Source organism: Cynocephalus volans, chromosome 4, assembly GCF_027409185.1.
Source record: "Cynocephalus volans isolate mCynVol1 chromosome 4, mCynVol1.pri, whole genome shotgun sequence".
NCBI classification, from domain to species: Eukaryota; Metazoa; Chordata; class Mammalia; order Dermoptera; family Cynocephalidae; genus Cynocephalus; species Cynocephalus volans.
In genome coordinates, this window is record NC_084463.1 from 130,460,587 (window position 1) to 130,478,099 (window position 17,513).

General features: G+C 33.5%; 1 protein-coding gene across 5 annotated transcripts in view; it reads left to right on the forward strand.

Moving 5' to 3' along the window:
- ELP4 (elongator acetyltransferase complex subunit 4) overlaps positions 1 to 17,513 on the forward strand; it is a 263,052-nt gene that overhangs the window by 356 nt on the left and 245,183 nt on the right. For all 5 annotated transcript variants that reach the window (XM_063093887.1, XM_063093888.1, XM_063093889.1 and 2 more), the window contains exon 2: positions 7,358 to 7,393. In XM_063093887.1, coding sequence (XP_062949957.1) covers positions 7,358 to 7,393 — 36 coding nt within the window. The remainder of the gene's footprint in view (positions 1 to 7,357; positions 7,394 to 17,513) is intronic.

The window sequence follows — 17,513 nt, forward strand, 5'->3', positions numbered from 1 at the left end:
CTGGTCTGATAGAGATGGAAGGGAGGAAGGTTTGCATGGAGACTTCTAAGTGCTGTTTACTAAATCTGTTGTAGTGTTCCCACTCTCTCTTCTCGTTCTCTGCCCACCAGCCCCTGTCCAGATTACGACGAGATCACTACATGCTTTTACCCTGAAATGCTTCTTAGTCAACGGGAAGCATTCATGTATGGAGACGGTTTGGCTTTCATCTAAAATCCCCTCCTGGTCAATGAGTCACCCTTCTGCCAACCCCAGGTAGCTCACGGTTTGGACTAACCTACAAGTTTTTATTAGAAAAACTTCATTAGAAAGTGCTGGGGGGAAAAGTAGTTTTCCCTTTTTCACCGCCAGGCTGCTTATCTCCTGGTTCTAAATTTTAAAACAAATCATATTGGCTTTAAGAGTGTGGATGTTAAAGGATTATGTTGACTCAAAGTAGTTAAAGCTTGTCGCTGATATTTAGGTAGTCATACCTATGTCTGCGTTAAATACAAGTATGTGTATATATTTTTGTTAATTTTTTTTTTCTATATACATTTTGCTTCCCGGAAAATTGCTGCTACATTCCAAACGACACGTTTAAATTTGCCACATTTAAAAAAAAAAAAAAAAAGTCCAGTTGTTAGGCTTTGCTTTATAATATCTGGAACTTCTGAAGAATATGCTTGAAACTGTTATGTTGAAAAGATTGACGAGATTAGATTGGTAAAATCTGCTGTTAATCAAGCTTGTAGATTAGTTCATTTCTATGTGAATGCTGTTTCATTAAAACTGGTCTGTGTTTACATTTCATAACTTTTTACATAGTGTATATCTGTTAAATCTTGTACAATTTCATAAAATTTCACACTGCCCTTTGCTTGTTCTTATACTTCACTTGACATTTTCTCTAATTTTTTCCCCCAAGGTAGCCTTTTCAAATAGGTTTAGTGCAGTGAAAAGTAACAAGACAAGCAACCTATGGGAAAGGGTATGGCTTCTTGATTTCTTGTCTCAAATCTATTGTCCTATTGAGATGGAAGGTACTATAAACAGAAATTTTTCAAAATATCTAGTTAGCAAATATTTCACCATTTTTCTCTTGTGAGCCTCGCTTGGTATCCTCCTATTTCTTTTAACTTAAAGCTTGGAAGTTATTCCTAGTTCTTACATTCAATGTTTTTTAATTCAATGGGAATATGTAACTTCATTCACTTCATACTAAAATTCTCCAAACAAAAAGGTCACATTTCTGGATGTCTTCAGATGCTCAATAGAATAACAACATATGTCTAGCCAGGGCACTTAGTTCTTGATCGAAAGAAGAATAATGTACAGGAAGAAAACCTAGACAAGCGATAATGAAACATGTAGGACGGAGTTATGTGAGTTTTAAAAAGAGACTCAGAAATTAAGTGACATGAACAGAGTCATAAAACTAGTGACCATGTGGGCTGACATGCTCCAAATGTAGTGCTCTCTGAACTATGCTACAGCCATCTCAATTTTTGAGAACTCTTTTCAGTGGATTTGGACCACTTATTGAACCCAAAATTAATGATTTAACTCTAGTCTCTTAAAGCATCCACCATAAAGAGAACCCAAAGCACCTTCCACATGTGTTTCTTCAGAGATATAAACTTGAATAGTCATTTTAAAATTTTCCAAATTTACTTGGGAGTGAGGGACTCTAGTAGCATTGACTGTAACAAGTTTATGCTAAAAATTAATGTTCATTAAGATGATTGAAACAGTATCAGTTGTTGAATATTTTGAAATATATTTTGCATGTATGCAGTTAATTCTCAAAGTGTACAGAAGTTTAAGAAGTTGTTATAATAGGAGTTACTACATTCATTTGGAATAATAAGTATGTCCAGAAGCATTTTGTTAACTTCTTAATGATATTTTTGTATTTTGATTTTCTGCTTTGTATGGTCCTGTGGACCAAACACTTTTCATTTGCTTTTCATTAAAACATCTGAATGTGAAAAATTTGGCTGCGAATGTGTATATACATAAGTATAAGCAGTGCAGAGGATATTGTTACTCTAAAATGTTATTTAACTCAGATCGTGACAAGCCTAATATGGCCTTATTGTGACAAAATGTAATGATAGTAGGATGTTATTATATCAGAATGATGAGGCTATACTATGACATTGTGATTATTGCCTGAATACTCATATATTATGTGGTTACTGTGTAACAAGTAAATGTTCTATTATAACTACCATGTAGTGCAGTAACATTTTACTACAGCCCCCTTGACATCATTATAATTCTAAGCATAAATGCAAAATATATTTGAAAGGCATCATACAGGCTAATTGAATGTTAGTCATTTGATGATATGCTGATATTTCTACTGCTTACTCCAAAGTGTTTTATAAATTAGAAAGTTCCCACTATCTGTATCTTTTAAACATGATCTTATTATGTTAAATATTTTTGTTCTGACAACTTAGTTCTATTGTTAGATTTTGATACACGTTTCCTAAGTTGGCTATATTTAAATTTTTCAAGTTCCTAGATTTCCTAACCCAGATTCTCAATTCTGCTCTTCCAGGACACTTATGCTGTTATTTGAGGACACTATATGTAAATAACATGCTTATATTTTAGAAAAGGAAGGGGACTTGGTTAGATAGATATTCCATTTCTCTTCTTCCAGGAATTTCCAAAGAAAGATAATAGCAGGTAAAGGTTCTGGCAGAATTTTCCCCCCCAGGACATAAGGTACAGATCACTGTAGGACTGTATGTTTAACTTGGAAGAATTATCCCCTAGCCTCACCCTCCAAAAAAATACTTGAAGGAAAGCTGACTTCACAGGTTTGACTAGCTTAACCACTGTTCTGTTCAGAAATTATTAAATTTTGACAGTGAAGGGAATGGCAGATAGGGATTTGGGATAAGTAGTAGTCCAGGAAGAGTACTCTGGAAGAAGCTTGATGGTAGCTGCCATTTCCAACACGTAAGTCGAAAAGTAAATACTGGTGGGCTTATTATTTCCTTTGCTGTACTATATCTTAATCTGTAGTATGGGATAATGTACGTTGAGTTTGGACTATATATTTAACATAACCCTGGTTATGTTATTTTAACAACTGATAGAGATAGCTGTATGTTTAAGAAAAGTGTAGCTTATTCCTTTGTATTGCTATGTAAAATTGTTTCATGTGATTTAATCTACAGAACCATTATCACTGTTCGTAGTTCTATTTTGATTCCCATGCTTGGCCAGCCAATAGTTGTGTCATAATCAAGAGTTGTCAGGATGGTTCCATAACTCTTAAAGAAGGAAGAAAAAGTAGACTAGTGATATGGCGTTAATTACGTAGTTAAGAATGTTGGTATGAACCAAGGAAAATATGAACTTGTTTCTTACATTGCATTTTCCTTAAAATTCCTTTCTATAATTTTAAGCAAAATTGTTCCTTTATACAGAGCTCTGGAAAGGACTGGTATAAAACACTGTTATCTTTCCTGACTTTTATTTCTTTTCTCTTGTATTTTCTCTTAACATTGAAAAAGGGAGATGCCCTTGAAAACTAAGGTATCACTTCTGGATCCTCATATACTAGTAAATTAATTTGACCTCATTTACCCAAAATGTATAGCTTAGTTAGATATTATTTTGGGGGGAGTTTGTGGGTATTGAATTTTCTCCCTTTAAAATAGTACAGGGCTGGTTGGTTAGCTCACTTAGAGCCTGGTGCTGATAACACCAAGGTCAAGGGTGCAGATTCCCATACCAGCCAGTCACCAAAAAAATAAAATAATACTGATACCATTGTCTTAACTGCTACCCACATGAATTAAAACAACAACAAAAACCCTTTCCTTCACATTTTAGAAATCATAAGATAGGAAGATCTTGACAATTACAACATCTTAAATTTTATGGGGTTTTTTTTTTCTGGATTTAAGGTAAAATGATAGGTGTCTTATTTTTAAAAGACATAAAATCTTGATAAAATTAGTACTTTAAAATATCAAACTTTTGAAGTATCTTCAACCTTTCAAACTCATGTATTCTTGTGTCTAGATAAAATATTCATTTGTATTTTTAGTAAGCTGGAAATAAACAACAATACTTTTTTAAAACGTCTAGAAGTAAAACCAAGAGTTAGTTTATTTGCTTAGTGACTTAGAAAGTGTGTTGATGATTTTTCTAAGTTAGGGTGAAAGGGAAGAGGAGGTGATAAGACCATTTTACTCCTTTTTTTGCTTTCATCACAAATAATATGATTGCCTCCTTGCCCCACTATTTATCTGTGAAACATTTTAGTGGACTATTGGGAAAAGATATTTCTATTTGAATTAGAAACTTAGTGGGAAGTATGTATTGCTTTTGAAATTAGATAAAATTACTAATGGATTACTAGATTTGCAAGTGTATATTAAAAGCTAGCTTTCAAGAAATGTATCAGGATAATCCTGTGGTGGTTGGTTGGCTTAGCTTTTTATTTTTGGTGGGAGCATGACTACAAACTTATTTGAGCTTTAGTTTAAAGTAAAGTTAAAACCTTAATATATCAAGTGAGGTATATCAAAATACCTCATGCAAAAGCATTTTGCAGAAATGTTGTAAAGTCTTGTCTTCCTAAAAACAAGTTTGGTAGAGGAGCTTTGCTGCTATATGTGTGTGCATATATGTGTATGTCAAATCATTTCACTTCAGATACATGGAACAAAAGCCCGTTAAAAAACTTCAAATTAGTAATAAGTTTAAATTAATTAATAAGGTAAGTTACATCTTATTTCCCATGACCAACCTTCAAAAGGACCAACCTTTACTAGAGACAATCTTAATGTGAATCTAGTGAATTTATGTGATAGAGCTCATTAGGAAAAAAAAGAAAACTTTGCCTTTTTGTAGAAGTCCTGATAAAATACTAATTTGGCTGGTAAAACTTATTTAATAGGTCCCTATTTTATGTATTTAAATGATGTTCAGATTTTCCAAAACTTAGAATTTTAATGCATATGAGATTTTAAAAATTTGGCTGGTGTTTCTTGAATTGACAGGAACAGAGAGTTGTTTGTATCATTTGTACAGAAAACTATCTTAGCTTAGTCTGGTTTGTGTAATGCTTTGTGTAAATACTCCATCAATGGTAAATAAGTCTTACTATTACTGTTACAGTGATCACTATCAAATAACAATAAACTTTTAGTGCTTTATTGTAATCAGAAAATAATCAGGCTGTCAGTTTGCTCAGTTGGTTGGAGCTTGATGTTGTAACACTAAGGGCAAGGGTTCAGATCCTGTACTGGCCAGCAGCCAAAAAAAGAAAAAAAAGAAAAGAAAGAATTGCCGGAATGATAAGGGTAGCTCTTACTGACCTATCCAGGCCAAACACCTGTATTAGGTTTTGCTCCATTTAATTAGGAAACTTTCTTGATCTGTTCTCATTGTCCTTCTGTGAATGTTAAAATATCTTTACTTCTCTAACTATTCCAGTGGAGACCTTATATAAATTCCTAATTTTAGGGGACATAAATGCCCACAGTGTAAAGTAGGGGAGTTCAGATAAGAGACCCAAATCCTCCCTATAGGAAATACATCAAATTAAGAAAGACATCTAACTTTTTTATACAAGGGGTTTTCAAAAAGTTCATAGATTTGTATTACCTTTTAATTCTATTTTTCCATGAACTTTTTGAAGTACATTCGTAGTATCTGCTCTAGCCTAGACACTGCAATGTCTGTTGTGTGCTTATATTGTTTCATCTACTTAAATATACACAAAATGGCTACTGTTCTTTTTTGCAGGTAAGGGAAAGTGGGGACATAAGATATTGGAAAATGCGATATAAAATGTTCAAAATAGATTAAAAAGTTACTAGTGGTCCATATGTGGCACAAACTGTGGAATTAAACATTTAGTCTAATCTTGTTGCAAAGCAAACACTTTTGCTCTGATCCTTTATGATTGCTGTTATCATATACATTTCAGTATATGTTAATCTTTTTTGTCTGAATAATAATTGAAGTTATCCTATTTAGTCTGGTATGGTTTTAAATACTATAATGAAGAAACTTATCTATATGTGAAATTAAAATATACATTTAGTCCTATAATAAATCCACTAAAATAAAAATATGTGAATGTAGTAGTTTTTAAAATTATTTCTTTCTCTAACAATTTGAAGTGTTCTAAATATTATCATAAAATTGATTTCAAGTCTCACCATAAATCAGTTAGCATAAGCCACATGTTGCATTTTATTCTGGGTACATGTATGTTACCAGATTTCAAATTGGTTGAAGCATAACTGTTAATTTTTTAACAGTTATTTATTGTTATTTGCAAGGCAAAAACACTATCAAAGGAACTTTTTAAACCAATTTTTCCTACATGATGTCTGCCACTGCAAAATTTATTGGGGAAAAGTTCTTTATTGATGTTCAAAATGTTTCTTTCACAGTTTTGTGCACAAAAACAAAAACAAAGCAAAAAAACTAGTAACATTGTCCAGTTTTTCAGCAATTTTGAGTAGTTTGTTTTAATTAATTATACTTTAAATACACTTCTAGTCATTCTTTGATATGTACATTTTTTATTTTTAAGTGAATCTGTTAGTGTTTGAGACATTACTTATGAATAGTAATACTTTTACAAATGTGGTGAAGAACAAAGTGTCAGGAGTCTAATGTCTTGTCTTTTTGGTGTAGTTCTAGTTTCTTAAAACTTGATTTTAAGTTGATTTGTAGTGATTTACCTAATTAGTTATATTCATGATCACTTTACCCTAATTCAGATATTTAAAAGAACACTTTCTAATATTATTGAAAATGTGTTTTATGATTATGTCCTTTTTTTGAAATGGCAAAAATATTGTTAATTTTAAATTCTAAATCTATTTAGAGCATGTCCAGGCATTGTGTATATTGTTCATAGTAAAAAAGAATTAGCTTTAATTATCAGTTCTTTTTTCCAAGGCTTACTAAATTTGAGGATAAATATTAAAGAGGCATATCTACCATAATAACCTTTCTATGTTGTACTTCTGAGGTAGTTAAGTTACTGTGCACATTTAGGTCTTGGCTATTGAGTTAATGTATTAACAAGAACTAAATATAACATTGGAGTGCATAACCACAGTTATGTTGAATGCTGCATGGTTCTATCACAGGAGAAAGGAGGATAGTACAGTATATTATGAAAGTAATTGTAATGTGTCATGTGTAATTACATATAATATGTAATTATTTCATAATAGTACCTTGAGCAAAAGGTAATTAAAATGTTGTTCGCAACTGTAATTTTAAAGTTATTGAAGTACCTGTCCTTGATGGGCCTAACTTTTATGCTAAAGATAATACAAAAGATAGATTAATTTTCTTCTTGGTTTTGTTTCATTTCCAGGTGGAGGTTTAGCCGTTGGAACAGTTCTTCTTATTGGTTAGTATAAAATGCATGCTTTGCTTTTCTGATCACAGTTTTCTGTTGTGCATAATGATTTTATGGGTTTTCTCATTCTGATACTAAATATTTAAGTTGTTAATTCTCTATAGAACTTAAGGTAAATTAGAAATTATTTACCTGAAGTTCTAATTTAAATTCAAATGTTGATCTGAACTTGAAATAAATTAGGCAAATATATCTGAAAATGTAGCTGTTATGATTTTAAAATGTTTACAGGGCATTTTGTTTCATTTTTTAAAAAAGACTAAAATTAATGCCAATTGATTTTGGGGGGAGAATCTCAGTATTTAGAGTGGGATTATTACTGTGATTAATTTGAGAAATTGATTTACTAAGTCCACTGTATATATCGCAGATTTGATCATTACTGTCTTTTTATGGAAAGAAAAGTAACAAACTAATAAATCATATTTTTTGTTCATCTTTAAAGTGACAAGAGTTCTTCCTTAAATATATAACTCTACTTGCCTTATTTTGTGGTCTAGATCATAAAATCTTGGAATTGGAATAAGCCTTGACAGTTACATAATCAAACCACCCATATTAATGTTTAATCTCTATACCTGCAATGTATTTATTGTTCCTAGTTTTGACCTCTGATATAATACATGATGAATCTACCTACCTTTTTATATGACACCCTTAAAATATTTGAAAATAGCTATTTTATCACCTCAAATCTTCTCCAAAATAGACATTGTTTCTTAACCTGGTTTGTGTGTGTTAGAGTTTCAAACTCCTCACTCTGCAACTGTTCTCTTAATGCATGTTCTAGCCTGGCATTGTCTCTTCACCATGCCCAGAATTGAATACAATATTCCAAATTTAATATGACCAGTATACAGTATACCAGGACTATAAAATTTTGATAATGTAAACAATTATTAGTCCCAGGCATCAATAAAGGCTAGTTTATATCTATTGCCTCCTTCTAAGGTAGCAAAGAAATATAGGAGGTATTTTAGAAGAATTTACCACAGGAATGATTAAAATACAAAGTGATGGTGCTTAAAATTTGTCAAGTACAAAAGCATTAGTCTAATAAATGAAGCACTATCTGGAAAATTCAAAAGAGTTATAGAGAACATCTTATTCCCCATCTATGCCGGATAAGTGAAGAGCAATAATAATAGGAGTGAGAGCTGTCCTTTATTTGACTCTTACTGTGGGTCATGTATTGTGCTAAATGCTTTGTATATTTTTGTTTCCTTTAATATAACATCCTCATGAGGTGCTAAATATAATCCATATTATCCTCATTTTATACATGAGGAAATGAGGCTCAGAGATGTGAAGTTCCTTTCCCAGCGTGGCATTGTTAGAGAACCAGGATTTGAATTCTAGTGTGACTTCAAAGCTCATGTTTTTATAGCTCTACTATGTCGCTTTCTTAAATGTTTTCTTTAACAGCCACAAACAGTAAAATAGGAGTTGTACCCCTTTTTAAAATAGTAAAGTTTTAAATAGTAAAGTAAAGCCCATATTTGTGGGGATTTTTTTCTTTTAATGAATTTTCAAATTTCTAAACATCAAAGAGTTCTTATTTAATTAATTCACAATGGAACAGCTAGTTAGCTCACTTGGTTAGAGCTTGGTGCCTATCACACCAAGATCAAGGGTTCGGATCCCCATATGCCAGTCGCCAAAAAAATATGCACAATAAGGATAGAAGTTGCAGCACTGTAAAAATTTTTATTTCACATGATCGGGATTTCTCCATTCCAGTCAGAAAGTTTTATCTTTTAAATAGTAAAATGACATTTAGGGACTGCTAACAAGATCTCTAGGTGAATAGTATTTGTTAAAGATTGGTTTGTATAGTTGTAGCTTATTGCTATTAAAAAAGTAATACATTAATTTTCTTAAATTATGACATTTAATCACTTTGGCCCTGTGCTCACTCAACCAAACCACTAATTTTTGTGTAGCTCTTCACTGCAAAGGATTTGGAATTTCTCACCAGTCATTTATGTTGATCACTATGGTATTATCTTCTGGAAATTTACCTAGGGCTTAGTGGTCAAGTCTCTGGATAATAGGCAACTCTTAATAAAAATTAAGTAAAATATGTTTTAGATAATATTTGTATCATTCATCCATTTTTAAGATATTTAAGGACTTCTAAGACATTTATTCTTAACAGTACATCTAAGAGGGAAAAATAACATAGGATCAAGAAATTTTGAAAATGGTGATGTAAGTCACATTTATAAAAACTTATCTTTCGGTAAATAAAGAATGGTTGAAGGCTTTTATTGAAAAAAATAATTTACAGTTTTGGTTAAATAAATACTTAAAATACAAATTGGTATGTAAAGAAAATTAGGTTGCTCTTTCAGTTCCTCAGTCTCAGTCCCAAGAGATAATAGTGCTTTGGGTATCCCACCCAAATATTTATGTAAGTAATATATATGAGAGCATTCAGCATCTTGCTTTTTTCCACTTAATACATCTTAAAGACTGATCTTTGTGCATTCATGTAGGTATACCTCATTCTCATTAACAACTGCATAGGATTTCATTGTATGAATGTGCCATAATTTGTAGAAATAGTTCTCTACTGAAAACTTTGGGTTAATTCCATTTTTCTATTACTAACACTGCTCTTGTGCATAATCTTGTAAATAATCTTTTCATACATATATGAATATCTGTAAGATAAATTCCAAAATATAGACTTGATTGAGGCATGTTAAATTATGTTAGATATTAATAGATTGCTTTCTTAAGAGTAATATACTTCATGCACTTCAACCAAAAGTTATAAAAATAACTGTTTACCCTCATCTCACTGTTGATAACACTGTATATTTTCAAATGTTTTAATATTTACCAGTACAAATAGATTAGGTTAGCAGATTAGGAGTCTCATCTGATAGGTTCTTAACTTTTCTCCATTTCCATGTCATTGTGATTTGTACAGTGAATGAAAACTAACTTAAGAAAGGGAAGATTAGTTCCAAAATATAAACTAAATGTGGAGATTTAAGGTCAGTGGTTAGGAGCCTAGGGTATTACTGTATTGCTCATCACTGAAAGATTATTTTTTATCACAGAAGTAAGAGAAGATTAAAGCATTAAGGTTATTTGCACTAACAACTTTTCACTATAGATTGACGGCCTTTTAACCATTTTCTCATGAAATGGATTGTTCATTTACCAAGGCAATCGTATGTGTGAGTGTATAGCTATACCTAAGTGTGGGCTTACAGAGTAGTGTATTTACAGTTTCAGAAGCAATGCAATTATGGAAACTACAGTTAATGTGCATTGCCAGAAAAACTCAGAGTAAGTCTACTTTAGACTTTCTGAATATACATACCAAAATAAATAAATATGAATACATGAAAGGACATTCTATGAGGAATAAGTTGAAGAACTAAGGAACTTCTACATTTACTTTAAAAATAGAAGATAGTTCTCAATTAAAAAGATTTTTAAAAAAATAAAAGATAAAAGATAACTTTTCTTGAAACATCTTTAGTTTTTTAATACTAGAATAGGCTTTGAGATGTTTTATATTTAAATTATTCTGACAGTCTTATATGTGGGTAAATTGGGAACACCTTAAAGTATCAAAAGTGAAATGATGGCATAAATATTTAAAGTTTACACAGTCTCTTTTTAAGTAAAGGATCTTGATCTATTTGCAAAGATATTGAACATCAAACAGGTTTAATAGAAGTTGTCAGTAATTAAAATACAAGTTATGTGTCATTTATGAATACATTCTATTTAAAAATAATTTCTTAGTTATATAATTTTAGTTCTAAAAGTGGGAAATAAATGATATGCTGTTGGACAATTACAACGAGTTATGAATTTACTTTTGTGTTTTCTGTTTCTGTATAACAATATTAACACAAACTTAGCAGCTTAAAAACAGCACACATTTATTACCTTGTAATTTCTGTGGGTCAGGAGTCCAGGCACAGCTTAGCCAGGTCCTCCGCAAGCCTGCAATTAGTGTCAACCAGGGCTGGGTTCTCATCCGAAGGCTTGGCAGGGGAAAGACGTGCTTCCAAGCTTATATGGTTGTTGGTAGCATTTCATTTCCTTGCTAGGTGTCAGCCAGAGGCTGCCCTCTCAGGAGGGCGGATCACAAGATGGCTTCTTATTTCTTCAAAACCAGCAAGGGAGAATGTTTCTCAGCGAGATAGGTGTTATAATTTTATTTAACTGAAGTGGCATCCCATCAACTTTGCAATATTCTCTTGGTTAGAAGCAAGTCACAGGTCCTACTGCACTCAAGGAGAAGAGATTACCCAAAGGCATGAATACCAGGAGATTGGAATCATGGGGATCACCTTAGAATGTGTCTGCTGTACTTTTTATAATTTTAACTTGTTATAATTTCCTATAATACCAAGAACTAAGCACTCTTAAGATTTCTGTCATAGGATATTACAGTATTTTCTTGTCAATTGTCTTCAACCTTTTTTAATTTGCTGAGCCATATTTTTTTTCCACATCACACAATAAACTTTGAGCATTTTTCTTATTATGCAGGAGTTAGCAAACTACAGCCTTCTGGTTTGCCACCTGACTCTATAAATAGTTTTATTGGAACACAGCTATGCTTATTCATTTGCACATTGTCTGTAGCTGTGTTTGTGCTCAAGGGCAGAGTTGAGTAGTTTCAACAGAGACTATGTGGTCTACAAGCCTGAAATACTTTCTGACTCCATAAGAAAATACTTGCCAATCCATGTTTTGTATTATTATATTTTATATTCTTCTTAATTTATTTTATAGTAGCACAACTTTGTTGAAGGACTGAAACAGGACAACCTGGTATCAATGCAGTTCTTTAGTAAAACCACCTAACCTTTAGTACTGCAGCATTAAGCTTCTACAATGAGTTTGGCACTGTTAAGCAGTATAAATCTTGGTTTTTACCCTTTCTCAACTTAAACTGTATGTAAGTTGCACATGAAATAACTATGAACAGAATATATATATTACAGGGCCCAAGTCTGGATACCTACCCCAAACAAGAAACAAATAACTTCAAAAGCAAATGTCAGTGAAAATGGAAGTCAGCTTTTATTCAGGAATACCGGTGACCTGAGGAGAGATGTTAGGCTAACCCATCTCTCTGGTAAACCTGAAAGAGTATGGTCAGACCAAAACCATCTCAAAGACTCAGATTTACTGAGAGGTTGAGGGACTGGAACATGGAAACAAAAAGCAGGAGGGAAAGGGACATGAGCCACGGGGAGCTCAGTGCAAGGAGCCAGGTGCGAGGTCTTGCCAAGGCTCCATCTGGTTCCTGTTCCTATCCATGCTGTTATCTCAGGGTCCTGCTGGAGAAGTGGAATCAGCATAGTTTTACTGGTGTCTTCCTTGGTTTCTCAGGGTCTGGATAGCACATGTCTTGTGGCAAGTCTGCAGCTCCAGGCTAACTGGAAAACAACTTTACCTTTATGTAAATAATGTCCTCTTGCCCCATTAACCAAAGTTCAAAATACAAATAATCATGGGAAAAGAGAGATTCAGAAAAATGCATGCTAAGAAAAATTATGTCCTTTTAAAATCTTTTAGAGCCCATGCAGTTTTAGGTCCCCACATGGCTTCCGACCTGCTCACTACAATATATGTAACATGCAGATGTTTATGCAGATGTAAGCGGTATAGAAAAGACTTAAATTGAGTCAAAGTGTGGGTAGAATTTGAGGAGAGATGAAGGGAAAAACTACTCAGATGGAAAAACAGTATTAAATGCACAAAGAGGACATCAGCAGAGTATGCTTATATAATAGCTAGTTGACAAGCCCTTCTAAAGTATAGTACATATTTAGGACTAGTCAGAAGGGATGTTTGGCCTCCCCCTGGGACTCTTGTCTCAACTACATACTTGTGGAATTCAAATTGTAAAATTTCAGAACCCTTATACCAGCCCCTGAAACTGCAGCGTGCAAAGACCAAGCTGTTTACTTTTTATCCACCAGAGGACTCCTGGGATTTTCGTTTGTTTAACTTTATGGCCAGCTAACTGCATCATGCCTCACTTCCTTATTATCTTTGGTTATTGTCTAAGAATTAAGCTATTCCAATGATCTTATCTTTTATTTCCATAAATCTTTTATCTACAAAATACTCTGTATTTTTTCTCTTTAGACTCAATTTCCCGCTATTTCCTTCCCTTCCAAACCTTTCCAGTTTATCCTCTATAACACCTATTTCATGTAAAACAAACTCTGGTATTCTAAAATTCTATTATTAAATATTTTATTGAAACATTTAATATTTATTGAGGATTTACTGTGTGCCAGGCAACATGTATTTTATCATTTAAAGTCACACACAGAGTGGCTGGGATTTACAATCAAGTTTCTCTGACAAATCATTCTACAGTAAAACGTGATAACTCATCTTAAAAATCTCTTCTGAGGTGACCTTTAACTATTTCACCTTTTATGCCATCTCATTACTACTGACTTCTTATTTCCATAATTTATTAGACATCATGATAGACAGTAAGTTTTCAAATCTGATCAGAAAACTTGTATAACTCTATAATTCTCAGTAATCTCAGTGGCCTAAAAGGCCAATTTAAACTTTTACACTTTCATGTCTTCAAACTTCCAACATTTTTACTTTCTCCTTAATTCTCTTGGATGACTTGCAGTATTTCACCCAGAAAAAAATAGTTTCATGAGCACTCACCCGACTTTCTACCATCAGTCCTCACAACTTAGCTCTAAAATGGAAAGGTAAACTGTCCCTTCTCCTGTTTGAGAATCATCCTTTCTTTTTTTTTTTTTTTTTTTTTTTTTAATTTTATTTTGTCGATATACATTGTAGCTGATTATTGCTCCCCATCACCAAAACCTCCCTCCCTTCTCCCTCCCCCCCTCCCCCCCAACAATGTCCTTTCTGTTTGTTTGTTGTATCAACTTCAAATAATTGTGGTTGTTATATCTTCTTCCCCCCCCCCCCCCGGTTTGTGTGTGTGTGTGTGTGTATGTGTGTGTGTGAATTTATATATTAATTTTTAGCTCCCTCCAATAAGTGAGAACATGTGGTATTTCTCTTTCTGTGCCTGACTTGTTTCACTTAATATAATTCTCTCAAGGTCCATCCATGTTGTTGCAAATGGCAGTATTTCATTCGTTTTTATAGCTGAGTAGTATTCCATTGTGTAGATGTACCACATTTTCCGTATCCACTCATCTGATGATGGGCATTTGGGCTGGTTCCAACTCTTGGCTATTGTAAAGAGTGCTGCGATGAACATTGGGGAACAGGTATACCTTCGACTTGATGATTTCCATTCCTCTGGGTATATTCCCAACAGTGGGATGGCTGGGTCGTATGGTAGATCTATTTGCAATTGTTTAAGGAACCTCCATGCCATTTTCCATAGAGGCTGCACCATTTTGCAGTCCCACCAACAATGTATGAGAGTTCCTTTTTCTCCGCAGCCTCGCCAGCATTTATCGTTCATAGTCTTTTGGATTTTAGCCATCCTAACTGGGGTTAGATGGTATCTCAATGTGGTTTTGATTTGCATTTCCCGGATGCTGAGTGATGTTGAGCATTTTTTCATATGTCTGTTGGCCATTTGGATATCTTCCTTAGAGAAATGCCTACTTAGCTCTTTTGCCCATTTTTTAATCGGGTTGCTTGTTTTCTTCTTGTAAAGTTGTTTGAGTTCCTTATATATTCTGGATATTAATCCTTTGTCAGATGTATATTTTGCAAATATTTTCTCCCACTCTGTTGGTTGTCTTTTAACTCTTTTAATTGTTTCTTTTGCTGTGCAGAAGCTTTTTAGTTTGATATAATCCCATTTGTTTATTTTTCCTTTGGTTGCCCGTGCTTTTGGGGTCGTATTCATGAAGTCTGTGCCCAGTCCTATTTCCTGAAGTGTTTCCCCTATGTTTTCTTTAAGAAGTTTTATTGTCTCAGGGTGTATATTTAAATCCTTAATGCATTTTGAGTTGATTTTAGTATACGGTGAGAGGTATGGATCTAGTTTCATTCTCCTGCATATCGATATCCAGTTATCCCAGCACCACTTGCTGAAGAGGCAGTTCCTTCCCCAGTGAATAGGCTTGGTGCCTTTGTCAAAGATCAGATGGCAGTAAGTGTGTGGGTTGATTTCTGAATTCTCTATTCTATTCCATTGGTCAGTGTGTCTGTTTTTATGCCAGTACCATACTGTTTTGGTTATTATAGCTTTGTAGTATAGCTTAAAGTCAGGTAGTGTTATGCCTCCAGCTTTATTTTTTTTGCTGAGCATTGCTTTGGCTATTCGTGATCTTTTATTGTTCCATATAAATGTCTGGATAGTTTTTTCCATTTCTGAGAAAAATGTCTTTGGAATTTTGATGGGGATTGCATTGAATTTGTATATCACTTTGGGTAGTATGGACATTTTCACTATGTTGATTCTTCCAATCCAAGAGCATGGAATATCTTTCCATCTTCTTGTATCCTCTCTAATTTCTCTCAGCAGTGGTTTGTAGTTCTCATTATAGAGATTTTTCACCTCCTTGGTTAACTCAATTCCTAAGTATTTTATTTTTTTGGTGGCTATTGTAAATGGGCAGGCTTTCTTGATTTCTCCTTCTGCATGTTCACTATTGGAGAAAAGAAATGCTACTGATTTTTGTGTGTTGATTTTGTATCCTGCTACTGTGCTGAAATCATTTATCAATTCCAACAGTTTTTTTGTAGAGGTTTTAGGCTGTTCGATATATAGGATCATGTCATCTGCAAACAGGGACAGTTTGACCTCATCTTTTCCAATCTGGATGCCCTTTATTTCCTTCTCTTCTCTGATTGCTCTGGCTAGTACTTCCAACACTATGTTGAATAGGAGTGGTGAGAGTGGGCATCCTTGTCTAGTGCCTGTTCTTAAAGGAAAAGCTTTCAGCTTTTCCCCATTCAGGATGATATTGGCAGTGGGTTTGGCATATATGGCTTTAATTATGTTGAGATACTTTCCCTCTATACCTAACTTATAGAGGGTCTTTGTCATGAATGAGTGCTGAACTTTATCAAATGCTTTTTCAGCATCTATAGAGATGATCATATGGTCCTTGTGTTTGAGTTTATTAATATGGTGTATCACATTTATTGATTTGCGTATGTTGAACCAACCTTGCATCCCTGGGATGAATCCCACTTGATCGTGATGAATAATTTTTCGTATGTGTTGCTGTATTCTGTTTGCTAGTATTTTAGTGAGGATTTTTGCATCTATATTCATTAAGGATATCGGCCTGTAGTTTTCTTTTTTGGTTATATCTTTACCTGGTTTTGGTATCAGGATGATGTTTGCTTCATAGAATGAGTTTGGAAGATTTGCGTCCATTTCAATCTTTTGGAATAGTTTGTAAAGAATCGGTGTCAATTCCTCTTTGAATGTTTGGTAAAATTCTGCTGTGAATCCATCTGGTCCTGGGCTTTTCCTTGTTGGGAACCTTCTGATAACAGCTTCAATCTCCTTTATTGTTATTGGTCTGTTCAAATTTTCTACGTCTTCACGGTTCAGTTTTGGGAGCTTGTGTGTGTCCAGAAATTTATCCATTTCCTCCAGATTTTCAAATTTGTTGGCGTATAGTTGTTTGTAGTAGTCTCGAATGATTCCTTGTATTTCAGATGAATCAGTTGTAATATCGCCTTTTTCATTTCTAATTTTTGTTATTTGAGTCTTCTCTCTTCTTTTTTTTGTTAGCCATGCTAATGGTTTGTCAATTTTATTTATCTTTTCAAAAAACCAACTTTTTGATTCGTTGATCTTTTGAATTGTTTTTTGGTTTTCTATTTCATTCAGTTCTGCTCGGATCTTAATGATTTCTTTCCGTCTGCTAACTTTAGGATTGGATTGTTCTTGTTTTTCTAGTTCTTTAAGGTGAAGTGTTAGGTTGTTCACTTGCCATCTTTCCATTCTTCTGAAGTGAGCATTTAATGCAATAAATTTTCCCCTCAATACTGCTTTTGCAGTATCCCACAGGTTTTGGTATGATGTATCATTGTTTTCATTAGTTTCAATAAACTTTTTGATTTCCTGCTTGATTTCTTCTTGGACCCATATGTCATTAAGTAGAATGCTGTTTAATTTCCATGTGTTTGTATAGTTTCC